This window comes from Anomaloglossus baeobatrachus, chromosome 4, assembly GCF_048569485.1.
Source record: "Anomaloglossus baeobatrachus isolate aAnoBae1 chromosome 4, aAnoBae1.hap1, whole genome shotgun sequence".
In the NCBI taxonomy this organism is placed as follows: domain Eukaryota; kingdom Metazoa; phylum Chordata; class Amphibia; order Anura; family Aromobatidae; genus Anomaloglossus; species Anomaloglossus baeobatrachus.
In genome coordinates, this window is record NC_134356.1 from 151,003,720 (window position 1) to 151,030,174 (window position 26,455).

General features: G+C 48.0%; 1 protein-coding gene across 5 annotated transcripts in view; it reads left to right on the forward strand.

The window, feature by feature from the left end:
* The window catches only part of RARS1 (arginyl-tRNA synthetase 1), a 736,258-nt gene that overhangs the window by 171,458 nt on the left and 538,345 nt on the right, over window positions 1-26,455 (forward strand). For 3 of the 5 annotated variants that reach the window (XM_075344555.1, XM_075344557.1, XM_075344558.1), the window contains one exon: window positions 361-492. The exons of the other annotated variants lie outside the window; for them this stretch is intronic. In XM_075344555.1, coding sequence (XP_075200670.1) covers window positions 361-492 — 132 coding nt within the window. The remainder of the gene's footprint in view (window positions 1-360; window positions 493-26,455) is intronic. 5 annotated transcript variants of the gene reach the window in all.

A 26,455-nucleotide genomic window follows, 5' to 3' on the forward strand; every position in this document is an offset into this window, starting at 1 on the left:
CGGGCACCTTCTACAGGCTGTGCCCATACTATTTCAGCCTTTGCCCATCCATTTCAGCCTTTTCCACAGTCAAGGCACAGCCAATTCACCACAGGTCACCGACAGGTCCGACGTAAAATTATTCTGGTTTCCCATAGACTTACATTGGGGGTCGAATATTCGAATAGCGGCGAGGTATTCGTCTGGTAATCGTCGAATCGAATAATAGAGTATTCGATCATCCCTAATTATAAATAATCTAGAGAGACACAATATTTAACTGATGGAAAAAAGTTGAGCTTGTTGGACCTGTGTATTTTTCAAACTATACTACTATGTAACAATGTGCTTTTACTGGCTTTGTGCCTCTTTCGTTATTAGGAAACAGAGATTAAATCTCTGACTGCTGAGATCGAAGCCCTGAGAAACTTCGTAGTTGGTGATTCACCAGGCTTAGAGGGATTGAAGGACGAAAACTCCAAGCTAAAGTATCGCTTGAACATCATGCGTAAGGTATTTTCTGTAAATTCTTCTGCTTGGTTTTACAGTAAAGTGGGAAATAACTGTCCATTTTTTTTTTTAGTTTCAACAGTTTTGAGTATTAGCATGGTACAAAAATAAGACAAGTTAAACATCCGAAATATTCCAAACTTACATTCTTGTGTCTCAATATAATGATCTTCACATGCAATACATTACACAATGTCAGTTCTTGTCTGTACCTGATAGTGTGTTCTATCTTAGAGTAACTCAATTTTTATCACTGAATAACTGGGGTAAAATACAGGATAAACATTAACATGTAAACAAGGTGACTACTGTAGTAGTGTATGCCTAGTTATATTACCAATTCAATTACAAGGAGACATTTTTCAGATAAGTGTGTCTCGGACCGTGGTCTTCATGTGAAGGTAGGGCAGTTGCACTTTACATAGTGAGTTAGATAATCTCTCGGGTTGTACCAGGGAGATATTTAATCCAGGGGTCCCAGATCGCGTAGAAGCGGTCTGAGATATCGTTTTTTACCGCCTCTATCTTTTCATAATTCATCATGAAAAAATAATGGTATATTTTCTCCAAAAAGAGAGTACAACGTCCAGTTCACATCAAAATTAATATTTTATTGCACAACAGCATAACAAAAGACCACACCAATAAAAGAGATGTATACAGAGTATAAAATATGATATCGGGACTAGCAGCATACAAAAATGGCATCAAAATTTCTAATCACCACCCAGGCAAAGTGACATGTGCTTGAAAAATCAATACAAGATGCTCTGGATACAACAAACCCACTCCAGATAAAGTGCGCATAGTGCCCAATTGCACATATCCCACTAAAGAGGTAGATAGGTAAAAGGATCTGGCATTGCTATAAAGTACTCTGCCTGTCACTCCTGGAGGTAAAAGGACATAAATTACCACCTCCCGGTAACGCTACAATGTAGTAATCAGAGCGGATGCGCATATGCGGTGATGCACGTGTAAGACACAGCATGAGAACTGTCAGTATATCGTATACGTAACACCGCGCACCGCGATTATAAAGTGTGGCTAAACAAGCAAATTTACCTGACCGGAGGATGTACGAGGTGCTGCAATCCCGAACGACCCGACGCGCGTTTCGCACCCGGCTTCAACGGGGCGTGCAGGGCAAGAGGAAACCTGGGAATTAAATACTAATGTCCCACCAATCGGAGGATCAGTAGCGCTCGCGTCAGCCTTTTGCCGCCCTATTCAAAAACGGACTTCCTGTTAGGCGACCCTGGAACGCAACCTGCGTGTCAAGCACCGGAAGTTGTGCAACAACTCAGGTTGGTCCCATAATATGCGCCCTTCATTTAGTTTCGGGACGATCAAGGCCGCGCGAGCGCATACCCCCGGTGGTACATATAAATCTAAGGGTCCTACGATGTTAATCTTACGATAGAATTTAGGTGCCAGACTTCAAACAATAAAACAAATAAAGTTCGCAATACCACTGTAGAATTAACCGCAAGATATAAATAGATGAAACTGCACATATTAAGTCATTAGAGACACACACATTGCCGGCTATTATAACGTGAAGAAGGTTACAAAACCCCATATCCACAAGGTATACATAAACTACAATCAATATTCAATGTAAAATTTACTACATAAAGTGGGTAACATACAGCCAAGACAATAATGTGCACATCCCAGAGACTATACATATGCAATAGTTATACATAACATCAACATAATCACAACAGCTGATAGATCCTGAGTTTTCCATAGAATAAGGAGGATGAATAATCGAAGTACAATACTGTCCAATAGGGCTCCTCCCCCACCGTCTGAAGGTGAATTCTCCGTCCTCCATTCCCGGACATACAGGATACATAGTATCTAATAATCTACAAGGAGAAGATAAATAATTAGAAAAATAGAAAGATAGAAAAATAGAACAATAGACTGGCACCCTAATGATACCACCCTAGGTAATTCCCAATTCCCTCCACGCCAAACACTCTACATAAATAAATAAAAACATTTAAAACCATTAAAAACACACAACTAGAGTCGACGAGCAAAAGCAGAACAGAAAAAACCTCAGAAAAAAACTCACAAAAAGGCCCCAAAGCCCAGGGTCTCATTGAGACCCTGGGGATTGAGGGTACCCAGCCTAAAGATCCAACGGCTTTCCAGTCTAGCCAATGTTTTTGCTAGATCCCCCCCTCTAATGCCCAGATCAACCTGGTCTATGGCTTTAACTGTTAAGGAGTGGGGGTTACAGCCATGAAATTCCTTGAAATGTCGTGGTAACGTCTTCAACATAGTGTTGTCCTCCACAGTCTTGGCCTTAGCTATGTCCCTGCAGTGCTCTCGTACCCGGATCTTTAACTCACGGGTAGTGAGACCCACATATAATTTCTTGCAAGGGCATTCCCCCAAATAGATAACCCCCTTCGAGGAACAAGTCAAATGTATCCTGATATTGAATTTGCGGGACCCATCAAAATTTTCAAAATTTTTTGATTTTGTCAAATTGGCACAAGCTTTACAGAAAGTACAGGGGAAAAAACCTTGATCTGAAATGGGCACCGTCTTTCTGCCTTTCCGCTGAGGATCAAAGTGACTATGCACCAATGTGTCTCTTAAATTTCTTGACCGCCTAGCTGTTATAAGAAGTTTTTGAGGCAGGACTTTTTTCAAGATCGGATCAGAACACAAAATCCCCCAGTATTTCGATATAATGTTTCTCATTTCTCCCCAACGATTATGGTATGTGGTGATATACCGTACCTGTTCTGCTTGATTCTTCTTATTGTCATTCAAATTTGTAGATATCCTATCATTGGTAAACAACAAGGAACTCCTAGGGGTTTTGTGGGCCCGATAAAAGCCTTTTCTGATGGTCTTCCTACTGTATCCTCTGTTCAAAAAACGTTGTGCAAGTTCTCCTGCTTGTCTTTCAAATGTTTCAGAACTTGAACAAATTCTCTTAGTTCGTAAAAACTGTCCCGTTGGTATTCCTGTAATAACCGACTTGGGATGAGAGAAAGATGCATGCAAAAGGCTGTTGGTAGCAGTACTCTTCCTAAAAATGGATGTAGATAAAAAACCATCATCAAGAGTTCTAATGAAGATATCCAAGAAGTCCAACTCCCTACCTTGTTTAAACGTCAGCCTAATGTTCTGGTCATTGTTATTCAACATTTGCATAACTTCCTGTAATTCATTAGGGGAGCCATCCCAGATAAACAAGATGTCATCTATGTAGCGCATCCAATTGTGGATGCTACTACAACCTGGGATGGCTTCCCCCCAAAAAAATATCACGTTCCCAGGCACCCAAGAATAAATTCTCATATGAGGGCGCACACGCCGCCCCCATTGCCGTGCCTTGTATTTGCAGGAAGATTTTCCCATCAAACGTGAACACGTTGTGGGTCAATACAAAATCAAGCAAAAGAAGCAATAACTCGACCATATCCCCATCGATGGTACTGTTTCGTAAGAAAAAAGATACTGCCCGAAGACCATCAGTATGTTTAATTGAAGTGTACAAGGACTCGACATCGGCCGTGACCAGAACCATGTCTGGATTCAATTGAATGTTATCCAAACGACGCAGGGCCGATGTCATGTCCTTGATAAAAGATGGTAACTCCGCAACCAAAGGTTGCAAGTAATGGTCAATCACATTACAAACTACTTCGCATAGACCACCATTACCTGCCACTATGGGTCTCCCAGGGGGGTCCGTTAAGTTTTTGTGCACTTTCGGGATAAGATAAAACGTCGCCAATCGGAGATGTAAATTTTTGATACACTCCATCAGTTTTTTGGGTATAATTCCATTTTCAAAGGCCGCCATAAGGATAGAGAGAAGTTCATCCTGAAAGGCAGGTAAGGGATTACAAGTCAGTTTCTTATAGCACTGACGCACATTTAATAATTTATAGACCTGTCGTGCCTACATGGTAATCGGCCAAATGACCATGTTCCCGCCTTTATCGGCGGGCTTGAACAATACGTCATCCCATGTTTGTAAATCCCTAAGTGCCCTTTCTTCATTCCTCGTTAAATTCCTACGGCCCATCATGGGAGAAAACTGCTGCTGGAATTCCTGAGATACCATTCTCGTGAAGATCTCAATGGCCGGACAAGAGTTGAACGAAGGGAATTTGGTAGATTTTTTTAACAAAGAATGAGGGAAATCACTCACCATAGTAGGTTCATTCTCCTCTTCTAATGATTGAAGTGTAGCCAAAGCTTCCTTCTCCTGTGTGTTGTGGAGAAGTCCATAATACCTTCAGATTTACTGTATAATCTCTTAAAAAATAGCTTTCTTGAAAATAAATGAAGATCTTTTATGGACGTGAATACATCTGCTGAACATGAAGGTGAAAAAGACAGCCCTTTACTCAACAGAGACACATGAGTCAGATAAATCATGTTCAGACAAGTTAATTACCTTTAACTGCTGCTTATCACCAGCATTATCCTTACTGAAAATGTCATAGGCGCGCTTATCTTTTCATATAGCATAATAGTATTAATTCTCTGCATGGCCATCTCTTTTGACAGGGTTGAGGATTTCCACTGGCTTGCTATATAAATTTTGGCTACTAGGGTGATACATGATATCAGTCTGAAGCACTTATTAGTTATGCCGGTAGGTTTATCACTCAGTAAAAGGACCTCAGGTGAATTAATTCTAGGGTTGTCAGTGAAGCTATTTATAATAGAGGAGATTTCTTTCCAAAAGCCAGCCATCACTGGACAGGTCCACCAAATGTGGGCTATGTCCCCTTTTTGACTGCAACCCCTAAAGCAGCGATCTGAGACCCCTGGGTATATTTCGCTTAAGAGAGCTGGTACGTGGTATGCCCTATAGAAAACTTTAATGGATGTTTCCGTTAGAGATACTTGATTACTACCTCGAGTAATGTTTTCATAACACAGTCACCATCTCTCTGGACTCAGTGTTATCCCCAGATCCTCCTCCCATTGATCCATTACCCTCAGCTTAAGACTCAAGTCCAGGTGGTTCAAAGGGCTATAAGTCTTTGATATTATGCCTTTCCCTCCCGGGTCAAATATACACGCTCTCTCAAAAGCTGTTGGGTTTTATGTTCTTCTTTCCTGCAGCAATGTATGTATAAAATAATAGACCTGCTCAATTCTGAAGAACTCTTCCTTTGGTGGTGAGAACTTGTTTAACATTTCAGGTTTAGAGTATAGGTTACATAATGGGGCTAAATGATGTATGCGTGTGATTCCTTTTTCTATCCACCAAGAGAAACCACTAGGGCAATCTCCTGGTATAAACATTGGGTTGCGGAACAAGTCCAGAAGTGGAGATGGGACTGTCTGCAATCTATTTTGAAATCTACTGGTCTCTGCCAACTTCAGGGGCAACAAACCCGTCATCCATAGTAGACTACTTAGCGTATAGGGGGCTAGGAGCGCATTTTCTAGGCCCACCCATCTAGGGGCTCCACTACCCATCATGACCGCGGAGGCCTGGGCGAATTGGGCAGCCTTATGATAAAGGGAGAAGTTAGGGAGAGACACCCCCCCCCACCGTCTATGAAGAAAAAGAGTATGCTGCGCAATTCTTACCCTCTTATTTCAAATAAATTTAGCGAATTCTTTGTGGATCTTTACAAACATGCTACGTGGTAGTGGGATGGGTAAGGATCGAAATAAATATAAGAACCTCGGGAGTGTAACCATCTTTATCGCGTGGACTCTACCCAAGAAAGAAATTGATGCCAAGGACCACTTTTTTAAATCTGTTAGCATTTGTTGAATGAGAGGATTGAGATTCCATTTGAATAGAGTATTCCAATGACTGGTTAAATTAATCCCTAGATAAGGGATGTAATGGGATTGTTTCTGGAACTTGAAATTAGAGAGAATAGCGTTCTGGGTGTCTGGAGATGTGTTCAGAAAAAGGACTTCCGTCTTGTCTATGTTCACCCGAAGGCCTGCCAGGTTTTCGAATTTGTTCAGTAGGTCAAATAAGTTTGGGAGGGAGATGTGTGGATTCGTCATCGTCAACAGAAGGTCGTCAGCGAATAGACTAAGTTTATACGTCTCCTGTCCTATCTTGTGTCCTCTATGTCTGAGTGTTCCCGGATGGCCTGGGCCAAAGGCTCCATCGCCAGGGCAAATAAAGAGGGTGATGGGCAGGGAAGCAAGGGACAACACGACTAAGGCTTTGAACATAATACACAAGGCTAAATCCGTTGGGCTGCCTTTGATGCTTCTGTCGACCGACGCAGAAAAAGCGTTCGACAGAGTCAACTGGATTTTTATGGAGGAGGTTCTGCGGGCGGTGGGGTTGGGGAGCATGATGCTTGCTTGGATCTGCTCCCTGTACAGCATCCCTTCGGCAGCAGTTAGAGTGAACGGTCTCCTCTCAGAGAGATTCCCCATCCGCAATGGAACAAGGCAGGGTTGTCCTCTCTCGCCTTTGATTTTTATACTGACTCTGGAACCCCTGCTCAGTCGGATCAGAAGTAACATTAACATATCGGGCCCCAACGTCTCAGGTTCTACTTATAAAATCGCGGCCTATGCGGACGATTTACTTTTTTTTATTACCAACCCTCGGGTTTCCCTCCCTAATCTTATGAGAGAGCTGGAAATCTACTCCTCATTATCTAACTTTAAAATTAATATGTCAAAATCGGAGGCCCTAAATATATCTCTTCCCCTTGAGTTAGTCACTTCGCTACAATCCGCGTTCGAATTTCGGTGGGCTAGCCAGGCCTTGAAGTATCTGGGCGTCCAGGTGCCTGCGGACCCTAGTCAAATCTACAAATTGAATTTTCTCCCGCTCCTGCAATCAATTAGAAAAGACTGCGCCAACTGGGGGAAGGGCTACTTCACATGGTTCGGGAGATGTGCAATTTTGAAGATGAATATTCTGCCACGTCTCTTATATCTTTTTCAATCCTTGCCGATTAGGATCCCTAGCTCTTTCTTCAAGGAACTGGCCTCTTTACAGATCAAATTTATCTGGGCCAACAAACCTGCGAGACTTTCCCGATCTCTTTTGTGCAGGCCTAAGAGTAGGGGAGGCCTGGGTATCCCAGACCTTAAAAAGTACTATCTGGCCACGCACATGGTTAGGGTGTTGGACTGGTGCCGCCATTCCAGCACAAAGCCGTGGGTAGCCCTAGAACAGAGCTTCTCGGAAATACATCTTCCGGCCATCCCTTGGCTTTTGAACCTCCCCCTGCCTGCTCTGAGATCTCATACTACCATTGGTGCCACTGTTGAATACTGTTCGAGAGGGGAGGTCAGACGTCTTCTTTTGCCAGTGCCTTCTCCTATGACACCCATACTAGGTGACCCGGAATTCCGTCCTGGTCTCTTGGATCCGGTCTTCAGAAAGTGGGTTCAAGGGGGCAAATTCAGAGCCTGTCATCTGGGTAGAGAGGGGGATTGGCTTTCACTGACAGATATCCGGGGCTTCTTGCCTTCGGGTTCCCTGGGGGATTGGAGGGCTATGCAGTTGAGGCACTACATGCTTTCCCTTCCTCGCTTCAGCCGATATGTCGGACCGCCCACGGGATTTGAAAAGCTGTGTCTGGGAGAGGGAGTCGTACGGCACTCACTATCCTTGGTATACAACATGCTATCAGATCCGGGGGATTTGCCCCCCCCGACCTACCTGTTGCAGTGGGAGAGGGACCTGGGGATTAGTTTATCCGACTCACAAAGAAACAAAATCCTCCAGCTAGCACATAGAACTTCGATCAGTTCCAGACTGCTGGAAGCTAATTACAAACTGTTGGCCAGGTGGTACAGGGTCCCGACCAGACTCCATAGAATGTTTCCCTCAGTTGACCCGGTTTGTTGGAGATGTGGTCAGGGGGAGGGTGATTTTGTGCACATTTTTTGGTCTTGCCCTTCTCTGCAGCGGTTTTGGTCAGAAGTGGGGGAGGTAATCAGACGAGTGACCGGTACTTCTGAAACATTGGGTCCGGAGCTTTTCATTCTACAGCTATCCGAACTCCCGGTTTCTAAATATAGGAGATCTTTGCTTAGATTCCTGGTCATGTCTGCCAGGTCTTGCGTTCCGCTTGGTTGGAAGTCTACTACCCCCCCCCACGGTGACGCAGTGGGTTTCGCGGATTAACGATCTGATGCATATGGAGGATTTGACATCCTCTATTAACGATCGCCAGGAGGACTTTTATCGGACATGGTTCCCATGGATAGAGTTCACCTCCTCGGCGGAGTACGCGGACTTGGTCACGGAACCTCAGGATTCCTGATTTACCCCTCTTTTTTTTTTTTTTTTTTTTTTTTTTTTTTTTTTTTTCTCTTGTCGCCTTATTTCTCCCCCTCTTTTCCTTTCTCTCTACTTTATTCCCTGATCTTCTTTTCTGTCCTCTTCTCCTTCCCCTTTCTTTATTTCTTTCTTTCTCTACAGGCCTTCAACCTTGGTTCAGGCCCTGATTTCTTTTTCTTCGCTCTTCTCCCTACTTACATTAAGTTGGGTCGGCTTATAAAATATGTAAACTGGGCCAGACCTGAGTAGTAGCGGGGATGGGAATTGTATATGTGTGCAGACTGTATATATACTACCGTCATTTCTGTAATATTACCTGCGTCCCAGTTGGGGGCAGGGGATGTACTGTTTGTTACGAGTTTGGCTTTAAAATAAAGAATTTAAAAAAAAAAAAAAAAAAGAGGGTGATAATGGGCACCCTTGTCTGGTACCTCGTCCTATGCAGATAGGCTGTGGGGCTGTAGTCGGTAGTTTTAAGTAGGCCATGGGGTTGTTGTATAGTAAGTGTATGGTGCGTATATAATTTGGGGTAAAGCCCATTTTAGCAAGCACTCTAAACGGGTAAGGCCAGATCACTGAATCAAAAGCTTTTTCTATATCGGGTGCCAGTACCAGTAATGGAGTTTTAATTTTATTGGCATGGTGAATAATATTTAAATTTTTCCTAATATTATCTGGAGCTTGGCGGGAAGGTATAAATCCCACCTCATCAGGGTGGATAAGTGACTGTATACCTTCGTTAATTCTAAATTTTGCTAATATGGATGTAAAGAGCTTTAGATCCACATTTAAAAGTGAGATGGGCCTATAATTTTTTACCTGTAGGGGATCTTTTTTGGGTTTTGGAATGACTGTTATGTGGGCTAATAAGAATTCTGGGGGCATTGGTTTCACTTCCAATATATCATTAAAAATGTTGAGAACATGGGGTGTTAGTATGTGGAAAAATTTCTTATAATAAATAGCCAAAAGCCCATCCGGGCCTGGTGCCTTATGGGGTTTTAGTTTAACCGCCTCCTCCACCTCTTCGTTTGTAATCTTTGCCTGGAGCAATGTTGCGAAGCTTGTGGTCAACGAGGGGATATTTATAGAATTAAAAAAATTGTCGATCTCAGATATGTGTTTGAACCGGTTGTGTATAGAGGGATTGATAGAAGTCATGAAAGAGTTTGTAGACTTTATCAGGGTTAGAGGTTTAACTGCCCTGTTTATCATTTAGTGTGTACACTGAATTGAACTTCTCTTTATCCCTGAGCTGCTTGGCTAATAGTTTGTCCATCTTATTGGAAAGCCTGTAATATGTCGCCTGAGTCCATCTTAGCGCCTGTTCAGCCTTTGTCGTCAATAGGGTTTGTATCTGAAGTTTAATGTCTGAAATGCGTTTGGAGAGGTAAAGAGTGGGGTGTGCTTGATTTGCTGTTTCCAGAACAAAGTGGTCTCTAAGTCTCTTTGGGCCGAATTTTTTTCTTTTTTGTGGATGCAAGTTTGATGAAGAAGCCGGTAATGAACTTTTTGTGTGCTAGCCAAAGGGTACCTGCCCTTGTTTCTGCACTTTTGATTGGTAGCAAAATAGGTGTTTAGCTCTTTCTCTATATATTTTATTGTTTCTTGGTTGGTAATCAGGGACTCATATAATCTCCATCTGTTTACTCTAGATCAGGGGTGGGGAACCTCCGGCCCGCGGGCCGCATGCGGCCCGCCATGACCTTTCATACGGCCCCCGGGCAGATTCCCGGGGGTAGCAGTGCTTGAGCCTTCGGCGCAGTCTTGCTGGCCGCCGGCCCTTTAAATCCCTACATGCACTGTTTGAACGTACCACTGAGCTCTCCCGCTGGCCAGTGCAGGAGTGCTCAGGACTTACTTTGTGGGCGGGTTTAGCGCTCTGCGGTTCCGGCCCACAGCCGCTTAACCACTTCCTACTTACAGCGGTATGTACACGTCCGCCTGCTTTCCCTTGCTGTGTAGTTAGTCTCCGGTGCTGTGTGCCCTGCGCCCGCTCTCTGGCGCTGTGTACCCGGTCTCCGGCGCTGTGTGCCCTGCACCCGCTCTCTGGCGCTGTGTACCCGGTCTCCGGCGCTGTGTGCCCTGTGCCCGCTCTCTGGTGCTGTGTACCCGGTCTGCGGCACTGTCTGCCCTGCGCCCGCTCTCCGGCGCTGTATACCCGCTCTCTGGCGCTGTGTGCAGCTCCGAGTGCTGTGATTTCTGTGCTCTGCAACTGCTATCCGTACCCCACAGTCTCCCCATAGTGATGCCTGTGCCCCCTCATAATGATGCCTGTGCCCCCTCATAATGATGCCTGTGCCCCCTCATAATGATGCCTGTGCCCCCCCCATAGTGTTGTCCTCTGCCCCCCCATTGATGTCTGTGCCCTGCTACTGATGCCTATGGCTGCCCAGTCCTGTCTGTGCCACCCCTAATTATGCCTGTGCCTCACCTAGTGATGCCTGTGCCCGCTCTCCGGTAACAAAGCTGCTAGTCAGCGCAACGAGTTGGGCCTTTTCTTGACTTCATTTTTACTCCTTCTATATTTTTTGCATGCAACTTTTCTGACCATACCGGGCCCGGCTGGTAATTACACCCACTTGACCCCCACATTGTTGGAGTGGTCGGTGAGTGCATTTTTTGATCCACTCTTATTTCAGCAGTATTCCCTCCCATGTGCTCAGGCCTAGGTGCCTTGTATGGGGGCTTCTACTACCCTGTATTTAATAGGATACTATTTTTTGATCATTTGTGCCCTATATACTATTGGGACTAGTATATTAATGTCCTATTTTTCCACTTTTTAAGATATGATGGTCATCCCTTAGGGGCTGCTCTTGATTTATAGTGTCACCCTATATCATTGTTGAGTGGATCCTGCTGTTATCTGCCGCACAGCGCCATGTGGAAATTATGACGGGCCGGCCTTACATATAATTGCCTTAGGTATAGCTCCTGGTTGGGATATATCATTTGCATTATTTTGATGCCTATGCTCTCAATATCTACCTATATTTTAATAGAATCCACTTTATCTATTGTCTGGCCGCTCTTGATGTATAGTGTCATCTTATATCATTGTTGAGTGGATCTCACTGTTATCTGCCACACCGCGCTGTGTGGGTATTTTGATGGGCCGGCTTTGCATATTATTGCTTTAGGTACAGTTCCTGTTTGGGATACATCACTTGTATTATTATTTTGATGTCCATGCCTTCATTATTTGTCAATACTTTGATATAATCCATCTTATTGATTGTTTGGCCTTCACAATCATGAATAATGGTCATTTGCATGCACTATATTGTCTCTTTGTATAGAATCCACTAATAGTTATTTTATGTCTATTGGAACCACTGTCATCTGCTAGAATTGGAGTACTTTTGAGGTCACGTTGTTATGTGTGTATTTTAAAGGTTTTTATACAATGTCTTCTGTCTTTTTTGATCCAATAAAACACATTGCATATTAAATTCTTGATTGTTTTGATGTGCGCCCATATTATGTGTGCTTTCCTCTCCCTTTTATCCATTATGCATTTCCACACATAGGGCTGCACTCGTATGTTCTCATTTTTGGCTGTGCATCCCTACCCTTCCCTTCTACTTGTGCCCGCTCTCCGACACTGTGTGCCTCCTCCAGTGCTGTGTGAAGCTGAGTACTGTCACCCCCAGTATTGTGTTCCCTGCAATGCTGTGCTCCACAAGTGCTGTCCATGCCCCCAGTCTACTCTCAGTGATGTCCTGTGCCCCCCCTAGTGATGCCTGTTCCCTGCACCCGCTCTCTGGCGCTGTGTGCCCGCTCTCCGACACTGTGTGCAGTTGTAAGTGCTGTGTGTCACCCCTAGTATTGTGTTCCCTCCAATGCTTCCTAGTGATGTCCATGCCCCCAGTCTCCTCCCGGTGATGCCTGTGCCCCTTCCCCCGGTGATGCCTGTGCCCCTTTCCCTGGTGATGTCTGTGCCCCACAGCCAAGTTTATGTCTCCCAGTGATGTCTGTGCCCCAGCCCCTCTTATTCAATGTTCTCAGTGAGAGGAACAATATTATAATCTTGTGATACCCCTCTTGTGATGTCTATGCCCCCAGCCTTTCCTGTCATGTATATGCTCCCAGCCCCTCCGGTCATGTATATGCCCCCAGTATCTCTTGTGATGTGTATGGCCCAGCCCCTTCTGTGATAAATCACATTGAAGATGTAAAGGGCATATACATCACATTTGAGATGCTGGGGCATTACATTACATTTGAGATGCTGGGGGCTTTTACATCACATTTGAGATGCTGGGGGCATATACATCACACGAGGGACTGGAGGCATACACCTCACAGGAGGAGCTGGAGGCATACACCTCACAGGAGGGGCTGGGGGCATATGCCTCACAGGAGGGGCTGGGGGCATATGCCTCACAGGAGGGGCTGGGGGCATATGCCTCACAGGAGGGGCTGGGAGCATATGCCTCAGGAGGGGCTGGCGGCATATGCCTCACAGGAGGGGCTGGCGGCATATGCCTCACAGGAGGGGCTGGCGGCATATGCCTCACAGGAGGGGCTGGGGGCATATGCCTCACAGGAGGGGCTGGGAGCATATGCCTCAGGAGGGGCTGGCGGCATATGCCTCACAGGAGGGGCTGGCGGCATATGCCTCACAGGAGGGGCTGGCGGCATATGCCTCACAGGAGGGGCTGGGGGCATATGCCTCACAGGAGGGGCTGGGGGCATATGCCTCACAGGAGGGGCTGGCGGCATATGCCTCACAGGAGGGGCTGGCGGCATATGCCTCACAGGAGGGGCTGGCGGCATATGCCTCACAGGAGGGGCTGGCGGCATATGCCTCACAGGAGGGGCTGGCGGCATATGCCTCACAGGAGGGGCTGGCGGCATATGCCTCACAGGAGGGGCTGGGGGCATATGCCTCACAGGAGGGGCTGGGGGCATATGCCTCACAGGAGGGGCTGGGGGCATATGCCTCACAGGAGGGGCTGGGGGCATATGCCTCACAGGAGGGGCTGGGGGCATATGCCTCACTGGAGGGGCTGGGGGCATATGCCTCACAGGAGGGGCTGGGGGCATATGCCTCACTGGAGGGGCTGGGGGAATATACCTCACTGGAGGGGCTGGGGGCATATACCTCACTAGAGGGGCTGGGGGCAAATACCTCACTAGAGGGGCTGGGGGCATATACCTCACTGGAGGGGCTGGGGGCATATACCTCACTGGAGGGGCTGGGGGAATATACCTCAAAGGAGGGGCTGAGGGCATATACCTCACAGGAGGGGCTGGGGGCATATACCTCACAGGAGGGGCTGGGGGCATATACCTCACTGGAGGGGCTGGGGGCATATACCTCACTGGAGGGGCTGGGGGCATATACCTCACTGGAGGGGCTGGGGGCATATACCTCACTGGAGGGGCTGGGGGCATATACCTCACTGGAGGGGCTGGGGGCATATACCTCACTGGAGGGGCTAGGGGCATATACCTCACTGGAGGGGCTGGGGGCATATACCTCACTGGAGGGGCTGGGGGCATATACCTCACTGGAGGGGCTGGGGGCATATACCTCACTGGAGGGGCTGGGGGCAAATACCTCACTGGAGGGGCTGGGGGCAAATACCTCACTGGAGGGGCTGGGGGCATATACCTCACTGGAGGGGCTGGGGGCATATACCTCACTGGAGGGGCTGGGGGCATATACCTCACTGGAGGGGCTGGGGGCATATACCTCACTGGAGGGGCTGGGGGCATATACCTCACTGGAGGGGCTGGGGGCATATACCTCACTGGAGGGGCTGGGGGCATATACCTCACTGGAGGGGCTGGGGGCAAATACCTCACTGGAGGGGCTGGGGGCATATACCTCACTGGAGGGGCTGGGGGCATATACCTCACTGGAGGGGCTGGGGGCATATACCTCACTGGAGGGGCTGGGGGCATATACCTCACTGGAGGGGCTGGGGGCATATACCTCACTGGAGGGGCTGGGGGCATATACCTCACAGGAGGGGCTGGGGGAATATACCTCACAGGAGGGTCTGACAGCATATACATGTGTGATGTATGTGCCCCCAGTGTTTCCTGTGATGTGTGTCTCCTGTGATTTATATACAGCAGTTCCTGTCTCTGTTGTGTGAGGTATATAGTTTACCAATCTTATTATCACAAAGAGTTGATTGCGCTCCAGACAGAGACAAACCTGGAAAAGCAGTTGTGAGAAGCCACATGATTAGTATCACCGAACATCACAGCCGCACCAAAGAGAAGCTGCTGCAGCTACCACGGTACGGGTGAGTTAATTGTTTGACCAAATATAGCCGGGTCATTTTCACATTGCTAATTTTGTGCGGCCCCGAAGGTTGATAAAAATTTCCAAATGGCCCCCGGCAGTAAAAAGGTTCCCCACCCCTGCTCTAGATGCTGCAAAATCCAATTTAAAAACCGAAAGTACACAGTCATGGTTTGATCATGCTGAGGGAATATGTCTGGAGTATAATAGGGCTGGGAAATTCACCGAGTTAGTCAATGTATAATCTATCCTCGAATATGAATTATGTGCCGGAGAAAAATATGTATACCCCCTCATCGATCCATTAGCCTCCCTCCACGTATCTGCCAATGCATGCTTTTTCAGGATCACATTGAGTGCTTTTCTATCTGATATTGAAATGTCTGTCCTTTTAGCAGAGGAGCTGTCTAATACGTTATTAAGGTTTAGATTAAAGCCCCCCGCCCCCCCCCCCCTCCCCCCGATTATACTGTCATCCACTTGGAGATAGCTCTGAGGGTTTGTATTTGTCTGAGGGTGGAGCATAACTGCTGAAAAAACAGACTTTTTTGGAGTGCACCTCCCCCCCCCAGACTGCTACAAATCTGCCCTCCCCATCGGAATATGTTCCCAAAACCTGCATAGGAAAAGAGTTGTGCAAACAGATCATATTCCCCCTGTTCTTCGTAACATTAGCGGAGATACAGAACCTACTGTATTGGGAATGGAAATATTTAGGCTGAGAGGATGTAGAGAAGTGGGTTTCTTGTAAAAATATAACCTCTGGTTTTTGGTGCATGTAGTCTACGAAAGCCCGCCTTCTCTTCTGTGGTCTGTTAAAGCCTCTAATGTTATGGGATAATACTTTAAAAGCCATCGTAGTTTTCAAATGCCATCTGAGACACTAAAAATTCACTTACATCTATTTTGTCTCTCCCTGCCCTCAGAGAGCAACATTCAGGAATGCATTCATGGTATGTCAGTAGTCATAACCATAAAAGAAAACTTTAACATATAAACTGTAATCGCAATAGTAAAAGTACAATACTCAGTAGAGATCCATATTCATGGAAATGTGGTAGAAAAGCAATACTAACGTCGTACAACTGATCTACACTTATATGGGCAGCATGCTGCTCCCCCGGGCTCTTCACCTGTACAATAGACTATAACATTTAAACCAGGATTGTATTTAACCTTATAATGATGGTTCAGGGTTCGCCAGAGTAGGCCTGTAAGATGCAGATTCAATGTGCATGCAGTCCTTGAGGTTCAGCATGGCGGTTTCATTGCCGTCTAGTTATCTGCCAGGCTCTTTGGGGTCTCTGCGGGAGTGGGGCGTCCGGATCATTTTCAATTCCTGCTTTTTGGAGGACTGACTTTCCTTCTTCCAGGGAGCTGATGATATAAGAAGATCCCTTGTGAGTGAAGATCAGCGCAAAAGGGAAGCCCCACTTGTATCTGATCTTAGCCTTGATCAATGCCATGGTGATCCCTTTAAGTTCTCTTCTTCTCATCAGGGTGGCTGTGCTGATGTCAGCAAAAAGGGACACAGATCCTGGGAGAGCCGGGGAGTTCCTGGCAGCTTGTAAAATTACATCTCTGTAGTCTTCCCAACGTAGTTTAAGGATAATGTCTCTAGGGACAGAATCTTGAGAGGGACGGTTTAAGGCTATGTGCCCACGCTGAGGAAAATGTGCGGAATTTGCCGCGGATTTTTCAAACATCTGCAGCACAGCTACTCCCCAGCCATTTCTAGGGCATTTGGGAACTGCTGTGCCCACGCTGTGTTTTTTTCCGCAGCGGAAATAATGCAGATTTCCCTGTGGAAAAATCAGCAGCATGTCAATTATTCCTGCGGATTTCGCCCATGCAAGTGAATGTCAAAAAAAGCAAAATCCGCACCTATGCAAAGGTGCGGATTCCGGGGGAATGCTGCGGATTTATCTGCAGAAAAATCCGCAGATACAGAGTCCCGTGGGCACATAGCCTAAAGCTCTATGGATCCGAACAATGTCCAGTTGTTGAGGATCAGTCTCTGGTAAGAGGGCCCTGAAAAGGTTAACTGCCATTTCTTTCAAATTAGTGCAGGACTCTAGCATACCTCTGATCCTTACCCTGTTTCCCCGAAAATAAGACACTGTCTTATATTTTTTTTTTGCCCTGAAAAAAGCACTATGTCTTATTTTCAGGGGGTGTCTTATTCTCGAGGAGACATGGTTGGGAGTAAGTTTACCCCCCACAAAAATCAGACCCCCCCCATCCCTGGATCTTCATACTTACCAGCCCAGGGCGTCTGTATGGCTCCCAGATCCTCCTGTGATCTCCCAGCAGGTGTGCTGCATGCCTCCCCTGCATTTGACTGACATCAGATCACACACACACACTTCTCCCTGTGATCTCCCTCTCCCTGTGATCTCCCTGCAGCTGTGCTCCCCTGCGTCTGGCTGACATCAGATTTCATACACACACACACACACACACACACACACACACAGATCACACTCACACACACAAACACACAGATCACACTCACACACACAAACACACAGATCACACTCACACACACAAACACACACACCCACCCCACGATCCCAGCTGCACAGCTGCACGCCGTGCTCCTCTGCTTCCTGCCGACACTCACAGATCCGATCGCATACACTCACACACACTCACTCACACATCAGACAGCATACACGCACACATCCGATTGCATACACTCACACACACACTGACGATATCGCACATACGCGCTCACACACTCACAACATCCGGAGATACCACATGCTTCCGGCCATGTGGTCCTCCGGCAGGTCCTGGAAGGTCACTGCACGCACAGTATCGCCGCCGAGAAGCAAGTGATATCACTGGATGTTGTGAGTGTGTGGATACGATCTGATGTGTGTGTGTGTGTGTGTGTGTGTGTGTGTGTGTGTGTTCCGCTGCGGGACCTTGATGCGCTCACCTGCTCCTGGTCGGCTTCTGGTGAGTATGATCGCGGCGTCTTCTTTCTTCTCTCTTCTGGGGGTGCCCGCTGCCTATAATGAAGTGTCCTGCAGTGTCTTTAACTCTTTCACCGCTGCATGACACTTCATTATTGACCACAGCTATGTCTTATTTTCAGGGGATGTCTTATATTAAAGCTTCCCTGAAAACTCCTGGGATTTCTTATTTTCGGGGGATGTCTTATTCCTTTCTCGCCTTTTCATTGGGGGACACAGACAGTGGGTTATATGGTGTCTCCAGGGGAGGCGTGACACTAGGTTTGAAAAAAGTGTTAGCTCCTCCTCCCACAGCATGTAACCCCAGCTAGGCGGGAACTAGCTCAGTTTTTTACTAGTGTCAGCAGGGAGGCTGACATGTCTGGACTGAGCTCCACCAGAGGTGCCTCAGGCCAGCTTATTTTTACTTTTTATTTTGTTTTTCTTTTCTTATTCATTCTATTTTTGATAGGGGCAATACCAGGGTGCCTTGCCACCCCCGTTCCCCCCGTGTACGGGCAGAGTAAACCTGGCGTGCACAAGCAGTCAGTCTTCCCTCGCGCCCAAGTGGTCGGGTCTGCGTACCCCTCCAGGCTCACTGGAAGCACCTCACAAAGGTAGCTCCAGAGGGCTGAGCAGAGCCGAGAACCTGCTTCAGCCTTGAGCCGAAGATGCGTCCCCGAGATCCCCGCATCCCAGGACCGACGCGTCTTCAGACGGAGCCAGGAGCAGATAGGGAGACGACGAGTCAGTCCCCTGCATCCAAACCGCCGCCTGGAAAGGCGCCGGTGGGGCGATGCAGGCCGTGATCCCGGGGACTCATCATTAATTTAGCTCCCGGCGTCTGCCTGCATTCTAGCAACGCCCCCTCCACTGCTCTAGAAGGTGCTCCCTCAAGTGGGCCGTCTCTCCCCTCCATGCTGCAAGAGAACACTGGACGCCATTACATGTGGGAAGCAGACATGGGTGAGATCGCCTCCTTGGCTCTGCGATTCTGCAGCACTATATACCGCTCTGCTCAGTGGTATATCGCTGTCTTTCTAGCGGTGTGTGTCTGCTGGCTGGCGGTGTATATCAGCTTTTAGCAGTATATACTAACTGTGCCTGTAGATATATACCGACTGTTTGACAGGGTGTGCTACTTTACTCAGTATATACCGGCTCTGCATAGCAGTCATTTATAATTCTGCTAGCAGCTCCTCACCCACAGCAGTCCCTTTATAATACTGCTAGAGGCTCACTGTACTTATTGTGGAACTGTTGCTGACATGCGTAACCGCAAGGGTGATAAAGCTACCCAGGCATCCTCTATGGACCTGTACTATGCTTGTACCACCTGTGGACGCTCGTTTTTGTAATGGCCGAAGCTATCCACTATGCCGGGGCTGTGATGCCCCTACTACCATGTCACAACAGCCTCCGCTGCCGGACCAGGAGGTCGTGCAGTCTGTGGATTTGGCTGCGGCCACTATCCAGGCAGTACCCCAGTCTGACGACGTTATTCCTGCCTGGGCTCTTCTAAGAGGTTAGATGACCTGGCCGCTCAGATATCCCAGCCTTCCACGGGCTCACAGCCTCCCCCCGGCTCAGCTCCCCCAGGGGAGCCCGCCTTCGTCTGGTGTGTCGCTCCCAGTACGTAAAAAGGCTGTCTCCAAAAGGCGCCATTGCGACCATTACGTCTCGTCCGACTCGGACGATGATCAGTCTGACTCAGGCTCTGTGACCTTTAGTAGTCATGATTCCCAAGACTCTGACTCTGATTCAGATGTCCCTTCTGAGTCTAGACATATGGAAGACACATTAATTTCGGCTGTCAATCACTCTGTCGATTTCTGATCAGCCTTCGGACCCGACTTCTCAGTCGGCAATCAAGCGGGCCAAGAAGCCTCCTAAGTCCTTTGCCCAGGATCCGATTTTTCATCAAATCATATCTAAAATGGTGGGATCTCCCTGATAGGAGGTTTAATAAAAAATCCTCCTCTTCATTCGCTTATCCCTTTCCATCGGAACTGATTAAGCTCTGGTCAGTACCCCCCGTTGTGGATCCGCCAGTATCCAGGCTGGCTAAACACACGATTATGTCTGTCTCAGACACCGCGTCTCTCAAGGACTCGTCTGACCGCGCAATTGATGCTGCGGTCAAATCTATTTTCCAGGCTTCCAGCTCCTCTCTGCGCCCCCTGTTTGCCTTGACATGGGTGGCGAGAGCTATGAGTGTGTGGAGTAGGAACTTGCGCAAGTTGCTTCGCTCTTGCAATATTCCTTCAGAGGCTCTTGAGATCCTTGATTTGTTCTCTCTAGCCTCTAATTACTTGCTTCACGGCTCCTTAGATGCAGCTAGTTTGTCAGCCCTAACGGCAGCCAACGCTGTTTTTGCCCGCAGAAGTCCTGTGGCTTAAAGATATGGAACGCGGACAGTGCCTCCAAGAAGTTCCTGTCCACACTCTCCTTCCAGGGTCTTCATCTGTTTGGAGAATCCCTGGACAAGCTTATATCTGAGACGACGGGTGGTAAAAGTACCATTCTACCACAATAGCGGCCTGTATCCAAAAATTTTAAAAAGTCTTCTTGGTGCAGGCAGTCCTTTCGGCCCGCCCCCCAAAAACCATCACAGGGGTCATCGCAACGCTCAGATCGGGGATCCGGTCCCTCAAAGGACTCTTCCTGGCGTTCCCACTCCAGGCAATCTAAACCCAAGGGACCTCGCCCCGCGAAGGCCCCTTCAGCATGACGCCGGGTACCCCTCAGAGCCGACTCCTGTTGGAGGGCGGCTTCTGCTTTTTCGGGATATCTGGCTAGACCATACTCACGATGCTTGGGTTCGAGAAATCGTTACCTCAGGTTAGAAGATCGATTTCCATTCCCTACCGGCCAACAGGTTTCTGCTTTCTCGGCTTCCAAAGTCCACAACGCAAAGCCAGGCCTTATTTCAGGCCATAGCCTCTTTACAGAAAGCAAACATTATCATTCCAGTGCTCCTGGAACAGCGCGGCAAAGGTTTCTATTCAAACCTCTTTGTCGTCCCCAAAAAAGATGGCTCTGTCCGTCCTATACTGGACCTCAAAAGGCTAAACAGGTCCGTACGGATTCGGACCTTCCGAATGGAATCATTGCGAGCCGTACTAGCTGCTATGGAACCGGGAGAATTCCTAGCTTCCATAGACATTCAAGATGCTTATTTACACATTCCCATATGTGTATCGCATCAACGGTTCCTTCGTTTTGCTGTAGGACACCGTCATTTCCAATTCAGGGCCCTTCCTTTTGGACTGGCTACTGCGCCTCGGGTCTTCACAAAGGTCATGGCGGCCGTCGTGTCCATTTTGCACACCAGAGGCGTTCTGGTCGTTCCCTATTTGGACGACCTACTTGTCAAGGGGAGCTCTCCTCAAGTTTGCTCAGAAAGCGTGCAAATTTGCCCAGACACGCTCTCAAGGCTAGGGTGGCTTCTCAACTTCAACAAGTCATCCCTCATTCCTCATCAGCGCATCACCTTTTTAGGTATGCTGATAGACATGCTTCAGGCCCAGGGTTTTTCTTCCAGAAGACAAGAGGTCTTCCCTGATCCGGGCCGCCCAATCCTTCCGCTCCCGCCATTACCCATCCCTCCGGAGTGGGATGAGAGTGTTAGGCAAGATGGTAGCAGTCATGGAAGCCGTGTCGTTTGCCCAATTCCATTTGCGCCCTCTGCAATTGGATCTTCTGTCCTCTTGGGACAAGAATCCAGCCTCTCTAGACCGGTCAGTCCGCTTATCTCGGACTGCCCTCAGCTCCCTCGTCTGGTGGACTCAGGTCTCATCCCTATCTCAGGGGAAATTCTTCCGCTCTGTCCAGTGACACGTAGTCATGACAGATGCCAGCCTGTTAGGCTGGGGGGCGGTGTTTCTCCACCACACTGCTCACAGATGCTGGTCTCACCCCGAGCGATCCCTTCATATCAACGTTCTGGAGATCAGGGCCATATTTCTGGCCCTTCAGACCTTTCAACCCTTGCTTCTGGGCCTCCCGGTTCGGATCCAGTCAGGCAATGCCACGGCTGTGGCTTACGTCAACTGTCAGGGAAGAACTCGCAGCAGGGCAGTGATGAAAGAAGTTTCCAGGATTCTTCTTTGGGCAGAGAAGCACATCCCCATTATTTCAGCTGTCCATATTCCCGGGATGGACAACTGGGCCGCAGACTTTCTCCGCAGGCAAGGTCTAGCGGCAGGGGAATGGTCCCTCCACGACGAAGTGTTCCATCAGATCGCTCTTCGTTGGGGGCTCCCAGATGTGGACCTCATGGCGTCTCGGCTAAACGCCAAAGTACATCCCTTCGTATCCCGGTCGAGAGACCCGCTAGCGCTCGGCTCCGACGCTCTAGTCCTCCCGTGGTCGCTGTTTCGCCTGCCATACATTTTCCTTTTGTTCCCTCTCATTCCGAGAGTAATCAAGTAAATCAAAGCGGAGGGAATCCCGGTGATCCTCGTGGCCCCGGACTGGCCCAGAAGAGCTTGGTTTCCAGAGCTCCTCCACCTTCTCAGCGACTCTCCCTGGCGTCTTCCCGACCGCCCGGATCTTCTGTCGCAAGGTCCAATATTCCACCAGAATACAGCACAGCTGCATTTGACGGCGTGGTGCTTGAATCCTTGATTCTAGCCAAGTCTCATCTTTCTTCCAGGGTAGTTCATACCATGCTTAATGCTCGCAAGCCTTCCTCCCCCAGCATTTATCACAGGACCTGGAAGACCTATCTGTCCTGGTGTGACCGTCATAATCGGTCGCCCTGACCTTTTCAATCCCTAATGTTCTTGCTTTTTTGCAAGACGGTATGGACTCTGGTCTTGCTCTCAATACTCTTACAGGACAAGTTTCTGCCTTGTCAATTTTTTTCCAGAAGCAGCTGGCTTCTCGCCCTCAGGTCCGTACCTTTCTTCAAGGGGTAGCGCATTTGGTCCCTCATTATCGCCACCCCTTAGATCCCTGGGATCTGAATTTGGTTCTCGGAGCACTTCAGCTTCCTCCTTTCAAACCCTTGAGAGAAATCTCTCTTCAACGGCTGTCTTGGAAAGTTGCCTTTTTAGTCGCTATTACCTCTATCAGGTGAGTGTCCGAACTGGCAGCTCTGTCCTGTCGCTCACCTTACCTGATATTCCATCATGATAAGGTAGTCCTTCGGCCTTCCCCCGCCTTCCTTCCGAAGGTCGTATCCTCTTTCCACCTGAACGAGGACATTGTGTTGCCGTCATTCTGCCCGGCCCCAGTCCACTCCTTTTGAGAAAGCCCTTCACACTCTCGATCTTGTCAGGGCTCTGCGGATCTACATCTCCAGAACAGCACCGTTGCGCAAGTCCGATGCCCTTTTCGTCCTCTCAGAAGAACACAAAAAGGGCGACCGGGCTTCTAAATCCACGATTTCTCGATGGATCAGGACTGCCATGTGTGAAACTTACAAAACACGAGGTGTTGTTCCGCCTCAATCTGTGCAGGCCCACTCTACACGAGCAGTGGGTGCCTCCTGGGCTATCCGCCATCAGGCTTCGGCGGCCCAACTTTGCAAGGCCGCTACCTGCTCCAGTGTGCACACGTTTTCAAAATTCTACAGAGTGCATACGCATGCATCCGCGGATGCTGCTCTTGGAAGACAAGTCCTTCAGGCGGCAGTGGCCCATTTATAAGTGGCCACTGCTCGGTTTTTTGACAGTGTTTATGTGTTCCCTGCAGTTGCAGTTGTTAGCTCTTAGGCTGATGTTCTACACTGTTAATAGTTCAGTTCCCACCCAGGGACTGCTTTGGGACGTCCCACTGTCTGTGTCCCCCAATGAAAAGGCGAGAAAGGAAAGGACATTTTTGTGTACTCATTGTAAAATGTCTTTCTTGGAGCCTTTCATTGGGGGGACACAGCTCCCGCCCTTGTGGTTTTGGTTGTCCTTTTCCTACTGCTTTTACAACAAACTGAGCTAGTTCCCGCCTATCTGGGGTTATATGCTGTGGGAGGAGGAGCTAACATTTTTTTCAAACCTAGTGTCACGCCTCCCCTGGAGACACCATATAACCCACTGTCTGTTTCCCCCAATGAAAGGCTCCAAGAAAGACATTTTACGGTGAGTACACAAAAATGTCCTTTTTTGGGGAAACACGGTATGTTTCCCCTCTTGGTTCTATTCTCCAGATCTTCGCATTTCAGCTCCAGCATCTCTAGTCTGGAATCATGTTCCTGCAGAGCCTCTCTGTCTTCCTCCAATGCCTCTGCTGCATCATCCATTTTTTATTCCAAAGTTGCAGCTCTATGTGTGATATCCTGTAGCTGTGCTGTGAAGGGTTCCATGGCTGCTGTTAGTTCAGCTTTGAATGTTGCTCTGATTGATTGTAACAACTCCTCAGAGGCCATGAAACGAGAGGTTGTGGTGGCTGCAGTGTTCTGACCTCCTTCCCGCTCTGTTTCTGCTTCCTCCCTCTCTGCTATGCTGACAGGCGGCGCCATCTTGGATGGGCCTGGAGCTGCCTGTGTCTGGAGGAGATCACGGATGGTGCGTTCCTGACGGCCTGGGGCACCCCCTTTTCATGCTCGGGGCATGCTTTGGTGCTAGTCTTGTAATGGCTTACTGTCCATTGGGACGGTAAGGTGCTGGGAACTTGTGAGCGGCGGCCCGGGGTGCAGAGCTCACATGAAGACGTCTGCTCACATCAGAGTCCGCGCATGCGCCTCTAACTTTCCATTTTTTAACACTATTTATTCCTTAAGTGGAATTAAGTTATTAGCGGTAACTAGTATAGATTTTTATTTTGCACTTCAATAATACAGATTAACGGAGCTGGCACTTAAAAGGCAGATAATTTCAAAGTTGCGATTTGTCACAAAAGTAGACTTTGAATCTGCTTCCTTCCCCTAACCATAATGATTGAAGGCGCCAAAGCATCTTTGGACCCTGTTCACATTGCATCAACCCTTACGTTTGGCTGTAGAAAAGTTTTCAGCATGTTCACCAAACACATCCATAGAGCTCCATTCACCCAACAAAGATTGTCCTTTTGGTTTCTCCTGTGTCAGTATATATTTATTTTTAATGTATAGAAAGGCAAAGTCCACAGCCATTTTTCAAGCTTAAAAATTTTGCAAAACATTGGAGTTTTTGTTTATTTGTTATATATGTATATATATATGTGTGTGTGTGTGTGTGTGTGTGTGTGTGTGTGTGTGTGTGTGTGTGTGTGTGTGTGTGTGTATATACCGTATTTTTCGGACTATAAGACTCACCGGACCATAAGACGCACCCTGGATTTAAGCGGGCTTTACACGCTACCATATATCTAACGATGTGTCTGCGGGGTCACGTCGTAAGTGACGCACATCCGGCATTGTTAGTGGTGGTGTAGCGTGTGACAGCTACGTGCGACTGCGATTGAGCGTAAAACCGTTCATCACATACACGTCGTTCATTTGCTAAAAATTGCACGTCGGGTTGTTCAATGTTCCCGAGGCAGCACGCATCACAGTGTGTGACACCCCGGGAACGATGAACTGCAGCTTACCTGCGTCCTGCGGCTCCCGCCAGCTATGCAGAAGGAAGGAGGTGGGCGGGATGTTTACATCCCGCTCATCTCCGCCCCTCCGCATCTATTGGCCGGCTGCCGTGTGACGTCGCTGTGACGCTGAACGTCCCTCCCACGCCAGGAAGTGGATGTTTGCCGCCCACATCGAGGTCGTATGGAAGGGTAAGTACATGTGACGGCAAATAATCGTTTGTGCGACACCGTCAACAAATTGAACGTGTCGCACATACGATGGGGGCATGTCACATTGCATACGATATCGTATGCTTAATTGAAAGGTGTAAAGCAGGCTTTAGAGGAGGAAAATAGGAAAATAAAATTTTAAGCAAAAAAATTTGGTCATGACACACTGTTATGGGGCGAGGATCTGCTACTGGCACTCTTATGGGGGTAATGTCCCCAAGGTAAGGTACCCCATCCTGGTAATGCTCCTTCTGCCTTTTATATGATCCCCATCCTTGTATATATGTCCCTCATTTTAGTATAACCCCCATCCTGATAAATATCCCCATCCTGCTCATGTACACCAATCCTGCTCATAATATACCCCCATTCTGCTCATAATATACCCCCATCCTGGGATATGGTCTGTATCCTATGGCACAGAAAAAAAAAATAAACGTTTATACTTGCCTTTCCTCACTCCCTGCAGCATTGCTCGTCTTCCTCTCTGTGTCAGCAGCAGCGCCGCTGACCTGTGTGGAGCCGTTCCCCTGCAGCATCGCGATGTTCTCCTGTCTGTGGCCGCTGCTGTGTGTGGAGAGCGCGCACAGCGATAAAGTCATCCCGGTGCTCAGCGCTCTCTACACCGATCAGCTGGCCGACAGACAAGGTGGACATCGCGGTGCTGCAGGGAAGGACCGGTGAGTATACCGTACTTATTCACTGCCCCCCCGCGCTGATGATGATGCCAAATAATTTATAAATTTAGTTGGG